General features: G+C 40.6%; 1 protein-coding gene across 8 annotated transcripts in view; it reads right to left on the reverse strand.

Annotated features, from left to right (window-relative positions):
• The window catches only part of FGGY (FGGY carbohydrate kinase domain containing), a 418,690-nt gene that overhangs the window by 120,130 nt on the left and 276,479 nt on the right, over positions 1 to 22,081 (reverse strand). For 6 of the 8 annotated variants that reach the window (XM_029948055.1, XM_029948054.1, XM_029948051.1 and 3 more), the window contains one exon: positions 16,338 to 16,445. The exons of the other annotated variants lie outside the window; for them this stretch is intronic. In XM_029948055.1, coding sequence (XP_029803915.1) covers positions 16,338 to 16,445 — 108 coding nt within the window. The remainder of the gene's footprint in view (positions 1 to 16,337; positions 16,446 to 22,081) is intronic. 8 annotated transcript variants of the gene reach the window in all.

A 22,081-nucleotide genomic window follows, 5' to 3' on the forward strand; every position in this document is an offset into this window, starting at 1 on the left:
AGCATGTTTCCTAACATGTGTAAAGGGGAAGAGAATTTTTTCTGGGGCCACGGAGGCTGGGTCTGGGTTCTGGCCCTGCTACCCGCTAGCTGTGTGACTTTGTGTAAGCCATTTAACTACTCTGAGCCTCAAAAATCTCCTCTGACCTCCCCCAGCCTCACTTGAAAACAGGGTTGCTGAGATGTAGAGTGTATACCACAATGTCAACAATAGTATAAATACTATCACCTAAAATTTACTGACTCATTTACCATATATCAACACTGAGCTAAGCAGTTTACATACATTATCTCATTATTCTTTATACTACTCTTAGGAAAAAGATACTACTCTCTACTATGGAGATGAGAAAAGTGGGACCAACAGAGAGTAAGCAACTTGCCCAAGGTCACAGGGAATAAGTGATGGATTTAGGTTTCAAACTGAGGAAATCACCCTGTATATAAAGTCCTTGTTCTTTTTTTTTTAATTTTTTAAAAAATGTTTTTATTTATTTTTGAGAGAGAGAGAGGCAGAATGTGAGTGGGGGAGGGGCAGTGAGGGAGACAGAATCTAAAGCAGGCTCAAGGCTCTGAGCTGTCAGCACAGAGCCCGATATGGGGCCCGAACCCATGGACGGTGAGATCATGACCTGAGCCGCAGTCCGATGCTTAACTGACTAAGCCATCCAGGCGACCCATAAAGTCCTTGTTCTTAACTACTATGCCATAATCTCTACCACACTTGCAGGTGTATGTTGCTGAATTCCATTTGTACAGTAATACAGAAATGCTCAAAATAATATCAAAGTGATTGGTCATTTTAATGGGGAAAAGCTTTGGGTTACTGTGATGGGGTGTGTCGGGACCTTAATGAGTCGCATCAGTAATGGATAAGTAAAGTCATTACTTGATCTGATGCTAATTTCTATAGGAACACTGTCAGGGTTCAGACTAGGGAGATTTAAATGAGTATCCAAGGGCACCTAGGTGGCTCAGTAGGTTGAGCATCCGACTTCAGCTCAGGTCATGATATCTCGGTTCATGGGTTTCAGCCCTGCATTGGGCTCTGTGCTGCCAGCTCAGAGCCTGGAGCTTGTCTTCAGATTCTGTGTCTCCCTCTCTCTCTCTCTGACCCTCCCATGCTCATGCTGTTTCTCTCTCTATCTCAAAAATAAAATAAAACATTAAAAAAAAATAAATGAGTGTCCAGGGGGAAGCACAGAAACGTGCATGTGTGGTGTGTGCATGAATGTAGTTATTCAGTATTTACTGAATGCCAAGTGCATTGGGTACTGGGCCTAGGTCCTGGGAATACAGCAGAAAGTCAGAAATACAATATATATAGTACATAGTAACATAAAGTAAGAGGTCAATAATTTGGCAATTATTATATAGTTGGAGGAGGTGAGGCTTCAGTTAAGAGGCTGAGCCCAGGCAGTTTGGAGGAGTAGGGAGCTAGGGACAGGGCACGCTGGGAACGAGGTTGTGAATAACTAGACACGGAGATGTGGAGACATATATGGTGTGGACAGTAAGGAAACTGGTCAAGCCCCAAGCCTGGCATATCATAGCTGCTCAGGAAATGTTTGTGCAAAGATGTGGAAAGCCACAAAGCACAATGGAGGCACACCATATGCTCACACAGTACCATGAACTTCTTGGATGCAAAACCATACACTTTACATCTGTCTGTGTGGGGCACATTTTGGTCACAGGATAACTGTTGATTTAGAGAAAACATAAAGTGGTGAAGATACTGGATGAATGAGGAGGGTGGGGGCAGATACTAGGCCTTGAAAATCAGGTATGTGTTTATAGCTTTACTGGATTGGAGACCATGGAATTGTTTTGATTTGTGCACAAAATGACAGGAAGTTACGGAAAAGCGGTCTGGTAGAGTATAGAGGGCGGAGAGGTGATCAGATGCGAAGGGTAGGAAATGCAGAGGGGGCTGATGGTGAGAACAGGAGGCAAAACTATTTCCTATTCTTGCTCCATTGTGGCCCTCCTCAAGTTGTTTTAAATAATCATTAGTTTATATGTCTGTCTTTACCTGACACTCCGAGCTCTTTTAAATCAAAAGCCCCATTATTTCCCAATCCCTGGTGCCCACGTCAATGCCTGGCATCTTGAATGAATGAATGAGATATATTTGGAAGAAAACAAAACGAATTTAGTGGCTAACCAATGATAGAATATAAGGAAATTGGAATCAAGGATGACTTTTGGGTCTAAGAAAAGGCAATGTGGCCATATTAATCATGTCTTTTTATTTTTGTTATATCTGATGCTGTGATTCTATGACTTTACCAATCCTGGAGAGACTGCCCAGCCCAGGGCTGGCAATTCCTAGAGACAGCAAAGGACTCAGCACTTCTGAAAGCCTCCCTTCATATGCAAACTAATCACCCCAGAGCCCACCTGCCCTCACCCCAGTGGGCTACTGCTTCTCTGCTCTAACAACTCAGGCCCAGGAACCAGAAGGCTAGGACAGGCCTGGTGCTTCCAGTGGCATGGAGTACCCGCTCCTCTTGAGAAATGTGAGTAACAAATTATCCTCTCAATGGCAACCACCCCCTGATCTGTTGGCCTCATCATACCTGAATAATAATAATATATAAGTTTTAAAATAATCCCTTAGTAAAAAGAACATAAGCTTTGGAAACAAGACGTGGGTTCAAATTCATGGCCTATACTTAGAGTCTGTGCTACCTAGGAAAAGTTACTTAACCTCTCAGAGCCTCATCTCCTACAAATGTAATATAGAAATCATAAAATTCGCCTTGTAGGGAAAGTAGTGGCGAGTACCTGGGATAGAGGTATCTCTCAGTTCACAACATCCATTATTAAAAAAAGAAGGGGGTATCACCGAAAGGATAAAAATGGTTGGGAGAACGGAATTTCAAATGGTCAACTGCACTTCCCCCCTACTCTCCACCAAAGTATCTAGTGGTAACAGGTCTGCTCTGGTTAGCAAAGAACAAGCCAGTTTTTCAAATAAATGGGCACTCATTTAAAAAAGCCTGGAGGGCCCGATTCTAGGGCTGATGTCTCTCTTTAAGTTTTATTCTCTAATGCATTTAGTCCAATATAGAGAACATAGTGTCCTATTAGTGTTTATTTGTTTCTCAGTAAAATAACCAGTTTAACCACAATGACTGTGTCTGCCAAGTGGTTGCCTTAGAAATATATAGACAGAGCTTGCCTAACTTTATGACGACTTTCTTATTTCCTCCATCATCTCAGATTTCAGCTCTGAGAGCAAGCAGAAAAATCTACAAACTATTAGGATAAGTAGGAAGCTTGAGCTGGATGAGTCAGACCTTCAGGATGGCTTTCTAGATCAAAAGGGAAAAGCTACCTTATGATATATATATATATATATATAACTAGGGTTGGGTTTTTAGGCCCTTCCTTATAAGGGTGGCATCAGGTTTGGACCAGGGGAGAAATAGAAAGACAATACAATATAACACAGAGATCGTAGATGGGTAGTATGAGGGGACATCTGGCTCACATATATATTTTCTTTGGGTTATATAATGTTTAAAAAAAATCAGCCAATCTATTTTAATTGGGAGATTCCACTGAAAATCCAGATTTTGGTTTCTCTTGAAGAACTGGCATATATAAAACATCGGGCCACCCGTATTTCCGCAAGGCCAGAGTCAGCTGGCACCGAGTAAGGACTGATCCCCTCCAGACAGGACTGCACCCTTCACTATGTAGAAGACACCACTGCTCCCCATTATTCCCAACAAGAGACACCATTTTTCACCAATTTCTCATCATGACTGTACTCATGTTCTACTTGTAGGAGAGATCTACTTCTCTATCCCCATCTCTCTATGAAAGGAAGGAACAAAAAATGTTCCCTAGGGTACCATGAGTTGAAAGAAAAATGTTTTTGTGGAAGTAAAAGAAAAAAACAGATCGATAGATAGGTATTTGTTTGCCTAATCTATTTATTCTTTAATGCTGTCTGACTCCTTTAGGCATTTGGGTTTTCAACTCTTGATATGACAGAAGGAATGGAAACAGGGGGTCCTAAGTTTTCAGTCAATTCTGGCTTAGGGAATGACCTTAGATAAGACCATTTCTAATGATCTCTGCAACATTTAATAAATTAATATGACAAATAGCCAAGTGTTTGTAAAATTACAGAGGACTGCAGGGCCTGAGATATCAAAACTGCTGGCAGAGAATTTGTAGACAAGAAAAACACATGACACAGGTGAATTTTGAATTCCAGAATTTTGGGTCTATGATCATTTTGCTAAGATATGCCTACCTTATTGCATGTTGGGATTTTCTCTAATAAAATCAATTTTATGTATTAGAGTTGAGGCTGTCTTTGAACTTATTTTGCAGATAATGCAATCATTAGGCTCAGAGAAACGTTTACTGCTTGCCACAACTCTTTTTGCCATTTGTATTTGCCTGAAATGTCACTTTTTTCATCTCAGCTATTCCAACTCTTTCCTTACCTCGTCTTCTTATCACAAAGCAAAAACATTTTGCCTGATTTTTCCCAGACTTGAAACTCTCATAAAAATCTAATGGAAGAAGAAAGCCCAACCTACACAGCCCAACCTAGACAATTTCTTTTATGTTGCTGGAAAGAATTGTAGGTTCAATACTGAACAGTTCCTAAGAACAACAAACATTCCTGAAAGAAAAGGTACACTGTGTGTGTGTATGTGTGTGTGTGTGTTTAACTTTAATACTAGCTTTAGACTGAACTGCTTCCCTTACAGGTGTACAAATTCTGATTTATTTCAGAGCTACTTTAGTTTCGTTCAACATCAAAGTTAGTAGCTTTGTGTATTTTTATAGTTTGTTAATTGATTCACTTATTCATGAAACTAATGCGATATATGGCTACCCCGTGTTAGGTATCACTCTAATAATGAAGAGTCAAAGAAAAATTACAGTCATTGCTCTCACAAAGCTCTGCTGTCAGTGCAAAATGGGCACACCAATATTCAAATATGGCCTCGAAAGATTAGGTTCTATACAGATTCCACAAATGTTTATTGGACATTTACTCTGTTCTGGTTGTATTAGGCACAGGGGATTCAGTAGCCATGGAAAGGAAGCTCAACACTGTCATACAAATGTTACCCTAACTTCTGGATGATCTGTGAACTACATTATAAGCAGCCTAGCTAAAGCTCAAAGAATTCAACAGAGATTTCAGTAGGTGCCCATCACAAAAAAAGACTAAACATGAGAGTTGGAGTTCAACCAAATAAACTACCTGTTAAAAAAAAAAAAAAGAGGGGCGCCTGGGTGGCTCAGTCCGTTGAGCATCTGACTTCACCTCAGGTCATGATCTCATGGCTCGTGGGTTCAAGCCCCGCGTTGGGGCTGACAGCTAGCTCAGGGCCTGGAGCCTGTCTTCAGATTCTGTGTCTCCCTCTCTCTCTGACCCTCCCCTGCTCACACACTCTCTCTCTCTTTCAAAAATAAATAAAACATTTAAAAAATTACAAAACAAAGGTTTCTGCACAGCAAAAGAAACAATCAACAAAACTGAAAGACAGCCTACTGAACAGGAGAAGGTATTTGCAAATGACGTATCTGATAAGGGGTTATTATTCAAAATATATAAGGAACTTACACAAATAGGTGAAGGGGACTGGGAGTGCATTCATCTGGATGAGCACGGAATAATATATGGTATTGTTGAAAAACTATATTGGACAACACCCAAAACTAATAGAACACTACATTAACTGTACTGGAATAAAATAAAAATAAATAATAAAAATAAATAAAATTAAATTAAAAAAAAATAATGTATACAATGCCCCCTCCCCCCAAAAACCCAAATAACCCAATTAAAAATTGGCAGAAGATGTGGGGTGCCTGGGTGTTTCAGTCAGGTAGGCATCCGACTTTGCCTCATGTCATGATTTCATGGTCCATGGGTTCAAGCCCTACATCAGGCTCAGTACTGACAGGTCAGAGTCTCGAGCCTGCTTTGGATTCTGTTTCTTGTTCTCTCTCTGTCCCTCCCCCACTTGTGCTCTGTCTCTCTCTGTCTCTCAAAAATAAATAAATATAAAAACAAATAAAAATTTTAAAAATTGGCAGAAGGCTTAAACAAGTATTTCCCCAAAGAAGACATACAGATGGCCAACAGACACATGAAAAAATACTCAATATCACTCATCATCAGGGAAATGCAAATCAAAACCACAATGAGATAATCACCTCAGAACTGTCAGAATGGCTAAAATAAAAAACACAAGAAATAACAAGTGTTGGTAAGAATGTGGAGAAAAAGGAACCTTCATGCACAGTTGCTAGAAATGTAAATTGGTACAGACACTGTGGGAACCAGTGTAGAGGTTCCTCAAAGAATAAAAAATAGAATTACTATAGGATCCAATAATTCCACTATTGTGTATTTATCCAAAGAAGGTAAAAACACTAATTCAAAAAGATATATGCAGCAGTATATTTAATGCAGTGTTATCTATAATAGCAAAGATATGGAAGGAACCTGAAACCTGTGTCTAAATAAAGACATAAAGACATATATATATATATGAATGAAATCATTCATAAAAATGAAAGCTTGCCATTTGCAACAATATGGATAGATCTAGAGACATGACCCACAGTGAAATGTCAGTCAGAGAAAGACAAATACTGTATGATTTTACTCATATGTAGAATTTAAGAAACAAAACAAGCAAAGAAAAAAAGACACAAATGAAAAACAAACTCTTAACTATAGAGAACAAACTGATGGTTACCAGAGAGAAAGTGCGTGAGTAGAAGGGAGGGGGAAACAGTGATGGGAATTAAGAGTACACTTATTGTGATGAGCACTGAGTCATGTATATAATTGTTGAATCACTGTATTGTACACCTGAAACTAACACTATATGTTAATTACATTGAAAATAGAAGCCAAGACTACACCATTGTTAACTAATTTGAATTTAAATTAAAAAATATGCTGAAAATTAAAAAGTAAACAAAATAAAATCAACATAAAACAATTCAACATATATGCAAAAAAGGAGAGGAGGTGAGAGGAACACGTAAAATTGTTGCTTGATCTGAGCACTGGTATAGATTGACATTGTTGAATGTCAATAAATATCGCTCACCTTAATAAATAGACATTCAAGAAAACAATAAATAAACTAAAAAAAGGAATTCAGTAGTTTAACAATGCTTTAGGATATAAAGGATAATATTCTCATAATCAATAAATAGAGAAGAAATAGTAAAGAAACAAAAAAACTGTTAAAGTAGAAATTCTAGTATTGATAAATATAATACCTGAAATATTTAGTGGATAGGCCTCACACTAAGTGAAGATAAAAGACAAGAGTCAATGAACTTGAAGGACCACAAGAAAGTACCAATTGTGAGGGGTAGGAGGGAAGGAGGGAAAGTGAGGGACAGAAGGAGACAGAGAGAGAGGTAGGAGGGGATGTAAAGAGGCAGAGACTGAAAAAAAAACAACAACTCCTTTATGGGCCAATGGGACAATAGCCAAGGGTCTCAAATATGTAACTGGAGTCACAGTTTGAGGAATGAGAGCAAATGGGGTCTCGGTATTGAGGTAGGGCTGTGAGATGCCTATGTATAATACAGACACATGTTCTGATGATATTAAGGGGCAAATATATAGTGTCATCCCCAGGGAAAATAACTAAGCCGGGGTGGTACTGGCTCCAGGAACCAAATCCCTACCCTTGAGAAATGAAAGTCTGCCATATCTATTACCTACAAAACATTTGTCTTACTGCTCCTAGCTTCACCTTGCTGGTGTTTCTTACCATTGCATTAGGAAATGTATTGCCAATGGCCACCAACCTGTGCTGCTAGGTCTGTGGGAAGGACTTCTTGCTAGGTCACTAGGGAACCATAGTTCTAAATACTTTCTTTTGTCTCATAGGCAAATTAATCTTGTGTTGTGTTTATACTGCTGCCGTGGCATATGGATGCAATATTTATTTATGTAAATACTGATAATTTCCCAAGATGGACGAAAGAGAGAAATCTATAAATTCAAGAAGTTTAGCAAATCTGGGAGAAGAAGGATAAATCCAAAAAACACCATGCCTGGGAACACCATAATAAAAAATCAAAGATAAGAGAAAATCAAGAACGTGGCAGAAGAAAAGTAATGTACTGTGCACATGGGACAGACAATACAAATGAAGGTTGACTTCTCCTAAGAAACAACAGTGCTAGAATACAAGACAGTAACATCTTTAAGCGTGGAAGAAAAACAAATAAGAAACCTGTCAGCCAGGATTTTTTTTTTTTTTTGAGAGACAGAGCGTGGAGGTGGGGGAGAGAGAGAGTCAATCCCAACCAGGATCCATGCTCAATATGGAGACTGGCACAGGGCTCCATCCCATGACCCAGGGATCATGACCTGAGCCCAGATCAAGAGTTGGATGCTCAACTGACTGAGCTCCCCAGGAACCCCAGCCAAGAATTCCATATTGAGCAAAAATATCTTTCAAGACAGAAGGTAAAATAAATAAATTCACTAAAACAGAGAAAGAAAACTAATTTTTTTTTTTTTTTTTTGGTCAGTACAGCTACAAGAAATGAGTAAATGCTGAAGGAAGTTCTTCAGGACAAAGGAAAGTACTAGACAGGTATTTACATTTTCAGAAAAAAAAAATTAAAAACGGAAATGGTCAACAGGTAGGTAAATACAAATGATAATACTTGCTTCTCAGAATTTCTTTGAAATACATATGACTATTATGGACTGAATTGTACCCTCTCAAAATTCTGATGTGAAGCCCCGATCTTCCATGTGACTGTATTTGGAAAGAGGGAGGTAAATAAAGTTCTAAGAAGTCATATGGGCAGAGCCCTAACATACGGAATTGCTGTCCTTATAATAAGAGCAAGGATTACCAAAGCTCTCTCACTACATGCATGTACCTGGAAAAGGCCATGTGAGGAGAAAGGGAGAGACTGCTGTCCACAAGGCAAGAAGACAGCTCCCACCAGAAGCCCAATTTTCTAGCACTATGATCAGGGACTTCTAGCCTTCAAACTATAAGAAAATAAATATTTATTGTTGAAGTCACCCAGTCTATGGTATTTTGTTATGGCACTTTGAGTAGACTAATATGTTATTTAAAGCAAACAACAGGGTTGCCTGGGAGGTTCATTCAGTTAAGAATCATCCGGACACTTGATTTCGGCTCAGATCATGATCTCACAGTTGGTGAGATTGAGTCCCGTATATGAGATCAAGCCCTGCATCAGGCTCTGTGCTGACAGCATGGAGCCTGCATGGGATTCTCTCTGTCTCTCCCTGTCCCTTCCCAAGCTCGTGCGCTCTCTCTCTCGCTCTCTCACTCAAAATACATAAATAAACTTTAAAAAAATAAAATAAAGCAAACAACGTAGCAACTACTATACTGTTGGATGTACAGCATACATAGACATCACACATATTACAACTTAATGTGTATAAGAATCAGGGGGGTAGCATGTAACTACAGAGTTGAATGCTTTTTCTGTATTAAATGAAGTTATGCAATATGCAGTCTATGTAGTTTGAAAAGTTTAGGATGTTTATTGTATGTAAGTCCCAAAAGCATCAATTAAAGAAGGAATTCAAACAATCATGCCTAAAAAGCAAACAGTAGAATTAAAATGGAATTCAAAAAATTGAAAGATATTTGAATAATCCAAAAGATGGCAGAGAACAAGAGAGCAAAAACAAAACAAAACCAACCAAACAACAACAAAAACAGAACCACAAAAAACAAAGAGCAAAATGGAAGACCCACATCCAACAACATTCACCTTCACATTGAATTGTAGGTAGATTCAACATCAGAGTAATCATGTAAGATTATAAAACTGCAGGAAAGCAAATCTTTTATACTGTGTATAAAAGATGCACTTTACACAGAATGGGACAGAGATAGTGGGGCTTTGACTGATGGTGTTGGGAGAGAAGGTTAAAAAAAACAGATGGAGAGATGATACGCATTTTGGAGTTAGAATCCATAGGACCTTCTGACTGGATGTGAACAGAGCAGGGGAGGGAGGAGTCAAGAATTCATCCCAATTTTCTGGTTTTGATAAAAATATAAATGATCTGGTCTTTACTCAAATGAAGACAAATAATTGAGGATCAATACAGAGAATGTATCAGTTACCAGCGTTACAAAACTGTAGTTCTGAAATCCTTCCTCCCTCTGCCTCTCTGACACTGAATCCATCTTCTCTCCATTGACAGCAATGCTATCTTTCAGAAACCTTGACCCCTCTCTCTTTTCTGCACATTTTACATCCAATCCATCAGGAAAGCTCGTTGTCTCTACCCAAAATATAATATACCCCAAAATATGACCACTTTTTATCAGCTGCATTGCCATTATCCCATCTCTCAGCTGGTCTACTGCAATAGCCTCTCTGGGGCGTCCCTACCTCCATCTCCTGTACCCCCACTCCACGGTTTATTCCCAACAGAGCTGCCAGGCATTTCACTCAGAGTAAAAGCCAAAATTTTCACAGTGGCCAATCACACAGCTCCAAACCACTTCGTGAACTCACTCCCTACAGCTCTCATTTTGGTTTGCTCTGCTCTGTCTCTGTGGCCTCCTTGCTGTTCCGGTAATGCTGCAGGTGGGCACTCCTCCCTCAGGACCTTTGCCCTGGTTTTTCCCTTGGCCTGGTAAGTTCTTCCTCCAGGTTTCCAAATGGCTAACTTCCTTCCCCTCCTTGCTGCTAAGTTTGTGTGTCACATCAGGAAGGTCTACCTGGACCACTTTTTTCTTTTTTTAATTGAAACTACTCACCTGATTCCATAAGCTTTACTTCCTCTTTTACTTTTAACAACTTATCCCATAAAATAAATTCTATTGCTTTCTTATTTTATTTATTGTGTATGATCTGTCTCTTCTTGTTAGAATGTAAGCTTGACAAGGGGCGGATTTTTGGAGTGGGATGCAGAAGAAACTGTTTTATTCACTATTTCTCACTCAGAACAGAAACATGAACATAGGCACTCAATAAACACTGGCTGTTTAAAGAAACATCACTCTAAAGAGTAGCCTTTATCCTACAGATAACTAGAGAGGTTGGTGTCGAGAGTGGCAGTCACATCTGTGTGCTTTCAACACAATCCTTAAAGACGATTTTGTGGACAGATGTTCGTGCCCCTTCAAAATTCACATGTTGAAATCCTAACTGCCAAAGTGATGGTATTGGGAGGTGGGGCTTTGGGAGGTGATTAACTATGAGGGTGGAGCCCTGATGAATGGGATTAATGCCCTTATAAAGGTCTGAAGAGACCAGAATTCTCTCCTTCCATGTTGTCTTCAACCCAGAGGAGATTCTTCACCAGAGCTCAACCATGATGCTACCTTGATCTTGGCCTTCCGGCCTCGACAGCTGCGAGAAATAAAATGCTGTTGTATATAAGCCACCCAGTCTATGGTACCCTGTTTGAGCAGGACACACTAAGGCAAAAGGGTTAGAGAGGGAAGGATTAGAAGGAAAAAGGTAATCAGAAAGCTGTGCAGGAATCCAGGTGCATATACAAAAAAATACAGTGAGAGCCTGGGTGGGAGGGAACACGGAAGCATTTGTTTATTCAGAGAGGTCTGGGTATTCATGAAGTCATTCCAATCAGCCAAAGTGAAATGCTGAGGACACACCTAAGTTCATACGTAGGTTCTGTCAATACTGATATACATAACATTTTTTCTTTCACGGTCCTACAAAGCCTGCCCACTGTACATGCTTCAATATACTCGAAAAGAAAGTCATACTAACTCATGATAATTGCTTCTCAAGGGACTATGTAAGACAAGTGTCAAGAAAAACTGAAAAATTATAGCTCCACAAAAGTTTGGTCTGTTTCTGGAGAGATCTGGGGCTTTCGGGAGCCCACGTGGGTTTGAATTAAGGCTTTCTCACTTACAACTACTAAGACCTTGATCAAGTTACCTCATTGTTCTCTGTTTATTCACTAGTAAAACTTATGTAACAACATTGACCACACAGACATGCTAGGTTGATCAGATAGGGCCTGAAAGTGTTTGTCACAATGCAGATAATCCCAGTAGACTGCAGGGGTAGCATAGTCTATGTGCTACACTAACTACTAATTATCAGGTCTATATTCAGCCTTCCCAATAGATGGTAAGCTACTGGAGGACAGGAATCACGTGACTGTATTCTTGCTTGGCCCAGAGTAATCACTGCAGCATGATGGAAAGGGGGAATGAATGAAGGGATGAAATCACTATCTCTATTCATGCATCCCACCATGTACACTGCAAGTTCTTTGTACACCCGCTTAGGGAAGACTGACTTCCTGAGGCTAGTCCCAGGTTGACTGGCATTGGGGATAAGGCAGGGGCATACAGGCCTCCCAATGCACAAATACTAAAATTCCAAGCACATAGCATCTTGCTACGTTGTGACCCTGGAGCTCATAAATTTAAATTCGAGGTTCATACAATTCAAAGGTAACCCCCACCCAAGCCCACTTGTCCCAGAAAGCCAAAGCCACCACAGAAGCAGTTTAGGAATTTGACTTCGCCTGCCTTACTGGACACCTCCCCCAATGAAAATGACTCCAAGTAAGACAGACAAGAGTGTTTGGAGAGAGGGATGGCCAAGGTCCAGATGGAAACCAGCTTTGGCATCTGGATGCAATGAGTGCATGGGCTGGGGTTCTATGGAAAAGGCCTGGGCGAAGGGCAGTATTTTTTGCACAACTATTTTGGAGAGAATATTGACAAGCACAAGGCAATCCCTGATGAGTGCCCAACCAATGCAACTAAAATCAATCATCCATAGGATGGAGGCCCTTCTAATAGGAAATGAGTATCAGTGGCACAAGTTTGAAATGAGTGGGAAATGAATCCAAATCTCAGTCGAATGAAACTACAAGAGGTCTAAAGCCAGAAAAAATCCTATTTTTTTTCTTCATGCTGAAGATAACCAGATGGAGTTTTGTTTTGTTTTGTTTTGTTTTGTTTTTTCCCCCGAGTACCAATCTATTCACATACTTGAATGAAGGATTTGCTTTCGGATTGATGATCTTTTTTTTTAATTATAAAAATGAGACAAAATAGCTTCCCCCCCCCCAAACCTAGAGTTTAGGTAATTTTTTGTTTCTTGTCTCTTTTTTTTCTCCTCTTTTTTCTCCTCCTTCCCTTCCCTCTTGCCCACCTGCCTCTCCTCATCTGCTTCAGGTGGTATGTTTGTCACTGCACACTGAGAATGTGCCAGGGACAATGCAATACCGGAGTAGGCACAGCATATCAGAGATGTGTATTTGAGACAAAGAACATAAAAAATGTAACTTCTCCCCTTCAGTGTTCTCTACGAACCCAATGTGTTGTAAAACCAGAGATTGGAGTTCATAACAGAATAAATGAGAATAAGTAAAAGGAGAGGAAGGATGACTGGCAAAGAAGCCACAGATAAAGGCCATGGATGGTACACTAGGAATCTCCTTGGGCTGTGCTTGCTAGCCAGAGTTTTTGTTCTTCATCTGAAAAATATGGACAAGTATACCTACTTTATAGGGGTTTTGAGAGAATTAAATGAGATAGTATATGCGAAGCTCTTGGCATTGAGACTGGGAAAGAAGCCTTCAAAATGAATGGCAGGCATTGTGATGATTAGAAGCAGCATTCAAGGATTAACAAGATTATATATATAAATCCTGTTCAGAGAGAAACATACTCAATAAAGTGTAATTTTTATTATTGTTACTGTTGTTATTATTCTTATTTTATCTATTTTATAGTTTGTTTTGGTCCCTTTGCTTGTCTTCTCTGGACATATGCTTTGGGGTGATCTGTTCTGTTCTCGATTCAGATTTTGCCCCATCATGCGAGCATTCAAGTTTCCCAAGATTTTGCTCTCTATAACTCATAGGTCAGTCTATGGCCAGTAAAACTATAGAAGTGGAATTGCCCGAAGTCGAACTCCAAATGCAGCTTGATTGGCTGATGGTACAAAATCAACTAACTACAGAAAGGCCAATAATTCCCATATTCCTGTCGAAAGTCATAGTCGCCTATTATGAAGATTTTGTTAATGGCAAAAAAAAAAAGAGGTCTCATTTTTTATTTAAATTCAGGGCTCATGAAACAGGCGTAACCAATTCTTATCCACAAAGATATGTCATAATGTTTGGGAAAAGATGGCTTATATCCATAGCAACAGAGCAAACTTTGAGCTAAATACTGGGAAAAGTATTTCCAGACTGACACAGATGTTCAATTTGCATATTAAGTCTCTGAAAACCTGTTGATGGACAGCTGCATGGACAATACATCCTGCACAAAGAGCTGGTTTACTGGATCATGATCTTTGTGAAAAAACAAAACAAAACAAAACAAAACAAAACAAAACAAAACGTCTCTGGATTGTGTCATCTAGGAGGTCTGGGTCTGCGAAAGGTGATTATACTGTGATGTAAGGTTGAAAAGGGCTATATTTCAGTAATGGATTTTCAGTGTGTCACAGAAATGGAGTGGATATCTAGATTGAAAGTTGTATAAATAGATGACACTAGGTCAAATAGGAGAAGGCCAAGCCTGAGTCCCATGGTTCCTGCAGACAGTGGTGTCATCTCAACTTCTCTAGCATGGGGTTATTAAGACTAATCAGATGTTATGTTATAGTCACTGAGCTTCCCTACTAGACAATAAGCTCCTCAAAACTGAGGCCTGATTGGAGGTCTAAATCATTTAATTCCTCCAGAAAATGTGTCTTGAATCCAGTCATCTATACTTGCATTGACTTTGAAAGAGAACTTGAGGCAGCTAAGTATAAAACAGGCATATAATAAGAAATGGGAACTAATGGCGATTTGCATCCATAGCCAGCTTTGGATCAGACCACTATAGCTCTGTTGAACATTTGGAGAGGTGTATGGGAATCAGACCATAAACAGATGATTTCAGTGTAACATAGTAAATGTGAGGGTGGCTAACTGAGCCTAGGTCTTATTTTTCCTTGCCTTCCACAAGTAATCCCCTGAGGGCCTACTGATCTCCTGACCTCAGTTCTCAGTCATCATTGCCACTGTCCTCATTCAAGCCCGAAAGGCTTTCTGTCTGTAGACTAACCTACCAAAACCAGGCTCCCCATGGTCAGCCATGTGCCCCTAGGCCTTCTTACTCATGGCTACTGGCCAGATCTTTGTACAGCTGAGATCTGAACAGAAACGTCCACTCTCCCAACCTTACACTGGTCCCCCTTGGTCTACCAGACAGAGGTCAGCTGCTGAGTATGTTCTCCAGGGACTTCGTATGATGTGGTCCCTGCCCAGCTCTCTAACTTTTATTCCAAGTCATTCTTCTAAGAACAGTTTATGCCACAGCTGAAACGCTGCACTAGGTGCAATGACCTCAAGTAGGCCTTGTTATTTTTCACACTGATATCGTCGGTCCTATGCCAGTTCTGCCTAGGAAAGTTCCCCCACCCTTCTTTGCCTGTCTTGTCCCTATTTACCTTTGAAGACTCAGCATAAATGCTTTCTCCCCCTCAACGGGTTCTTTAATCTAGCTTTATGCCAACTGTGCTTTGTATGTACTTTTGGTATAGTATTCATCTCATGTTATGGATTTTCTATCTTCCCTATGAGACAATCCTATGAATTCATCAAAATTATTAAGCACCTTCTATGAACCAGGCACTGAGCTGGATGCAAAGAAACATATGATACGGCGTTTGCCTTTAAGGAGCTCATAGATTTCTGGAAAGGATAGATTAGTAAACCAGTAATAATAGAATGTTAAAAGTAGAGTCATGTTTTAAAAAACAAGTAAAATTATCCAGGTGGTAAAGAACTCTCTGGGCAGGGAAAAAAAAACACATCCAAAGGCACAGAGGAGTAGAATAACATAAGCCATGGGGAAACTGCGGGTAGGGCAATCTAGCCTTAGTGACAAGTAAACGTGTGAGACCAAAAGGGATGAACCATGAAAGGTGTGATGTGCCCAGAAAACTGTCTAAATGATGTCCCCAAGGCTATGGAGAACCACTGAAGGATTCTGGCTGGAGAGTAACATGGTCCTTTTTCAGAGTAGAATATCATTCTTGCTGCCACCAGGGGAAAAAATGGATGTTTGCATGAAAGATAGGTGTCAAGATGGGTTAGTCATCAGTGCCTGGACCAACATTTATTCCTTTTGCTAAAAAATGCATGCTGCGTATGCACCATATGTTAGGCTGTGCACTAAAAGAAAGCTAATTCTTCTGATTTAGGAGTCTGAAAATCTTCCAGATACTGGGAATATGGGGAGTGTGACAAAATGGACGAGTCAAGGCTATAAGAACATTTAAGCCCATATTGACGAAATGTCAACTTACCAATTTTCCAGTAACGCTCTGACCACCTTCATTCAGCCAGAACCCAGGGACCATGGCTGAGAAATAAGGGCCCCAGACACCTGGTACAAAAATTGGGTCTTTGCTGATCTGAAAAGAAAGAGGCAAAGTCTGTGAAAATAACTGACACTCAAGGCCAGAGGAAGTCCTATCTTCCTCCCATCTGATGTTTGTGTGACCATGTGATTCAACTTCTTATTAAATGCCTTCTTTGGTAAGAAAAGTCATTCCTTCCAAAGGAAGGACATGGCTTCATATTTGGAGGCCTTCCTGATACATTCATTTATGATGTCAGGGTAGCAAAAGATCATTTTGGAAAGAAACTGAGAAGACATTTCCCTGCTGGCTTCCTCTCTATGGTAGACTGATTGCAAAAATGGCCCCCATTCTCTACCACTCCCTGTGTCCATCCCCCCTGCAATGTACCTTCGCAGCTCCTCCCACTGACAGGTGGAATCCCCACCCAGGGAATCTAGGTCAGCCGGGTGACCTGTTCCGGCCAACAGAATGAGATGGAGTGAAATGGAAGTCACACTGCCAGTCTCCCAGGCTTAGGTCTCAAGAGGCCTGGGTGCCTCTATTCTTCCTCTTGGTTCTCTACCTTTGTCATGAGAAGAGCCCAGACTAACCTGCTGGATGGAAGGGCATGCGACAGAGCTGAGTCAGCCCAAATGTAGCAGGTGTGCCTCAGATATAAGAGGTGGACCAAACAAGATCAGCAGATCACCTCACTCAACTAGCACTAACAAGCCCAGATCACCAGAATCACCCAGCTGAGCGACTTGTGAACAAAAACATATGTATGTCACTAAGATTTTTGTGTTTGTCACCTAGCATTTCTGTGCTAATAGGTAAGTGACACATCCCCTTCCTTCTATAAATATTAGTCAACTAATAGCATGTCATCTCCCCCTCCTGGGTGTTGGGGACACAGAGATGAATCAGACAGAGTTCTTGTCTTCAAGAAGCTACCCGAGGAGAGCTCGGCAGTAAATAGACAAATAGGATACAGTGTGGTCCACGGGATGGTAAAGACAATACATACAATGTTATGGAGGGACAGAGGGGGCCAGGGGTGAATGTTCTTAGGGAACAGGACATTGCTCAGACGAGTAGGGTTGAGGCAGGCATTCTAGGTCAAGAGAAGGGCTTGAACGAAGGCCTGTAGGTGAGGGAGAGGTGCTCTCGGGGCTTGAGACACTACCACAGTTTTTGTAGCAGACCACATGTTCACTCATCTGGAACGGTGTGTGTTCCTCATCCATCTAGCAGGAATGCATGTTGAAGTCGTACTTCTTGTTGTGGAGAGGTGTAGGAGAGGGTGGGGAGGGGAAGGGAGAGAGTCATAGCAGATCTACTCCCCAGTGTCTTCTGAATAAGCAGAAAATTCGTTCATTCATCTCTCCTACAAATAGTTATTCAGCCCTTATTACATGCTTGGTAGTATGTCACTTCCTGAAGGCATAAAAATGAACTGAATATTCCTGATTTCCGCCCTCATGAAATTTTTAGTCCAGCATTTCAGCACAGGGACAAACACTATTTAAATGTCTTGACCCCAACCATTTCAGTTCCTTTTCACTAAACTAGTGAGTCCTCAAATTGGTAGGATTTCTGAAGCTCAGACAGGAAGAAGGCGACATTGTCAACTCTAAATTTTGTGAAATCAAGATAATTTATAAAAAGGGACACTTAACACCTCAAATAGAAAGAATAATGTCAGGGGAAAAAAGACTTTTGCCAGAAACGACAGTTTGGCTTACAGTGACTACTCATTTCCTTACTGGTTCAACAGATGTTTCCTGAATTCCCACTGTGATCCAAGTCTGTGCCAGGTACAAGCAATGAAGGTTAAACAAAACAGCACAGCCCCTGTCCTCAGGAAGCATTCTGTCTTGAAAGGCAGACAGATTAGGGTGACCAATCATTCAAGTTTGGCCAGGAATCTCTTGGTTTAGAACTGAAGGCCTTGTGTCCTGGAAAACTGTTCAGTCCTAGGCAAATGGGATAAATCACTGTGCAGCCTCAGATAGATATTAATCAGATCATCATACAGATGTGTAATTATAAAGCATGATAAGTAAGTGAATGAAAATCAAAAGGTCTGATAAGAGCAAATAAGTGAAGTAGCTAATCTAGTCTAGTGGTCAGGGAAGGCTTTTTTTAGGAGGCAATATTTGAATTAAGAAATAAAACATATATAGAAGTTATTCAGTAGGTGTGAAGGTATGTGTGTGAATAGGAGTGTGCGTGTGTATGTGTGTGCTTGCGCGTTCGCCTTTGTGTATGTGTTAATGATACAGAGTGTGTTCCAGCCAGAAGGAGCACACACTATATGACCTTCACTTTTGTCACTTTGTCCTTGCCCATGAACATTTATCACGTGCTGGTCCTAGAAACTATTCCCTAGGCTGTATCTCAGAGTGGCTTGGGGTGAATAAGATAGCTCATGTTCACAACCATTGAGGACTCAGTGTTTGATAGGCAGATGGATAATGACCAAAGTCAAGTCATCTCCTTCCCTGCCCTGCACTGCTTCCCTTCCAGAACTCGTATTTCCACTTGATAGATGAGTCTCAGAGAGGTTGTACAAGGTAACCGCAGTCACACAGTTAGTTACTGCAGCAGGCGGGATTTGAATCCAGACAGATGTTGGCCTCAAACCGCACAGCAGGCTTTATTTGTAACTCGTAGTGCATACACTGCTTTGGAAGGTTATGCATCACACCCCACCTCCACCACGTCTCACAATTTGAACTTATCCTGAGTCAGCTACAGCCGAGCTCCATTGGAAGATTGTGGTTCTGCTGCTCAGAAATGTCAGGTGAAGGCTTTGCCTGGCTCCGCCCACGGAGAAAGTTTTGAGCCGGCTGTCCTTCATGCTCACTCATTTGAAATGGCAAATGCTTCTCAGCAGACATCTGACTGACGTGAGGAAACCAAGACACAGAAATAGGTTTCCCAGAGCATTTCCAATCACTTCCAAGCCTTGTGCTCTTGGAGAAAACAAGCAATAGTTTGTTTTGAGAAAGGGAGAGGGAGAGAATGCGCATTTGTGTATGTCTGTGTGCTTTAATCCTTTGCAATGAACCTAAATATTTAAAAATATTTTTGTAAACGCTCTTTCCCATGCTGTGGGCTATTGTGGCCTGCAGGCTGCTGTTTGATCCAAAGGAGGGAGTTCATTGTACTCCACTGCTAACAACTGTCTGTACAGGATGCTGATTTCCTAGTAATAGTGGTGCTGTTGGCAACAACAGTCAAGAAGGACTGGCTACTTACCAAAGGCCTTACTAGATGCATATTAGAGGAATTAAATCACTTATCCCTCATGGAAACCCTAAGGGAAGATTCCATCGTTACTGCTTTTGTATGGATGTGTAAACTAAGGCAAAGAGAGTTCAATTATGTGTCCAAGATTATAAAAAACACAAAGCAGTCAGGCACCAGGGCCAAAGTGTTGTCTTCGTTTAGGCTACTGTGGCTTCTTTGAATCCTTCTTTGCCTCTCAAAGGCAGAAAGCAAGGGCCTTCAAAGTTAATACAGACTCCCTCAAATGGAACAAACCTTTTGGTTTTGCGGACAAGTAAGTTATGGAATCTGCATTTCCAAAAGCTTTTGATAAATTTTCTCCAATATACTTGTGAAGAGGTGAGCCCTTGGGTTGAGTCAAATACCTATCTTCATTCTATTCCCGACTGCCCTATTCCAACCAGGTGATCTTACACAAGGACATCTTTCTGGGCCTCGGCCTCAGTTTAAAAATGGAAGGATCAGGGCGCCTAGGTGGCTCAGTTGTTTAAGCTTCTGACTTGTGATTTTGGCGTAGATCTTGTGGTTTGTGAATTCAAGCCCCGTGTCAGGCTTTGTGCTGAAAGCACGGAGCCTGCTTAGGATTCTCCCCTTCTCTCTCCCTCTCAAAAAATAAACATTTCAAAAAATGGGAGGATCAAGGGGCATCTGGCTGGCTCAGTTGCTGGAGCGTGTGACTCTTGATCTCAGGGTTGTGAGTTTGAGCTCCACATTGAATACAGAGATTACTTAAAAGAAAAAAAAAGGAAATGTATGGTTATACAAAAATGAGAGTATCGATGCGAATGTTGGAGGACTTTTGTGAAGATGAAATAAGCTACCACCTACAAGCAGCTTATTATATGTTAAATACCAAATAAACGTTAGTTGTCTTTGAAACGAAGCTTCTATGAGAGGACAGGCAGGTGACAGGGTTGAATGACCACAGCCAAAAGGAGTTAGGATCCTGTAAAAAGGTCTCTTAACTTGCCCATGGTCTGATTTAGCCAATATTCTTAACAATGAAGTAGAAAATGATATAGACGTGAAACTTATCAGATTTTCAGCAGGTATAAACTTGAGAGGATTGTTTATTATGAGGTATGTCCAAATCAAGATTCAAAATTACTTCAATGAGCTAGAGCACGAGGCAAAATACAAGAAAAGTTCACATTTATTTAATCATATAGTTAAACAGTTGCACTTAGAAGGTTCTGGAAGTATTCTGATAGTATCTTTCATGGGTGGCAGTATATGGATATTCCATTTGGTATTGTTTAAACAGTACACAGACCCTTGCTATATTCTTAAATTATGTGTGATATCAATGGAGTTAAAGAGGCCCACAAAGAAACAAAACGTTTGGTTGCACACCATATGCCAGGCACTGAGATCAGTATTGAGGTTATATAAATCACAAAGTAAAATAGCAATAACTATAATGATCAATAATAAGGCATGGCCGATTTTCTCAAAGAGCTCCTAGCCCAATCAGGCAGACAAGAGGTGGAAATGCAGAAATTGTGACAAACTGTGCTAAGTCCTCCAGTAAGGTAGGGAAGGAGCCGTAGGAACCCACATAGGTGGCCCACAGGAGCTAGGCCTTGAAGGAGGATTAAGTGTTTCCTTAAGTGAAGAGGGAGGGCATGCCAGGCATAGAGGACTGTGGGGCTACCCTCGCACTTAGGAAGCTGTGCAAGCATTCTGGTTTTCAGAAGGGCTTAACATTCTGAATTTTACTTTAAATAACAGGTCATAAGGTTTGAAGGACAGGTATATTTTTGCATTAATATATCCTACTGCTTGTCAAAATTTCAATTTTGAAAAAGCCATGGCTTAAAAAACTTTTTTTTTAATCTTTACTTTTCAGCGAGAGAGAGAGAGAAAATGCAAGTAGGAGAGGGACAGGGAGAGAGGGAGACACAGATTCCGAAGCAGGCTCCAGGCTCCGAGCTGTCAGCACAGAGCCTGACACGGGTCTCGAACTCACGAACTGTGAGATCATGACCTGAGCCGAAGTCGGTGCTTACCCAAATGAGCCATCCAGGGGCCCCAGCCATGGATATTTAAAAGGAAAAAAGCCTCAGTGAAACCACCCTCTAAGTCAGGCAACAATAGTAAGAAATAACAACACAGAAATAAGGACAATAATAAGAAATACTAAAATAGTAATTGCTAACAGTTACTGCAGCTTAGAACATGCCAAATACTCTTCTAGGTTCTTTATAGAGGTTCTATTGCATAATACTCGTGACGATCCAATGAGACTGGTCCTATTATTATACTTAGCCCACAAACGAGGAAATCTAAGCTAAAGGAGGTCAGATAGATAGTTTAGAAAAGAGTAACTTCAGATCCAAACAAGATCCAAGCTATGAACTACCAATTTCTTTTCCTCTGCAGACTTCATTTTCTTCATCTATAAAGTAATTAGT

This window comes from Suricata suricatta, chromosome 8 (genome assembly GCF_006229205.1).
Source record: "Suricata suricatta isolate VVHF042 chromosome 8, meerkat_22Aug2017_6uvM2_HiC, whole genome shotgun sequence".
Lineage (NCBI taxonomy): Eukaryota > Metazoa > Chordata > Mammalia > Carnivora > Herpestidae > Suricata > Suricata suricatta.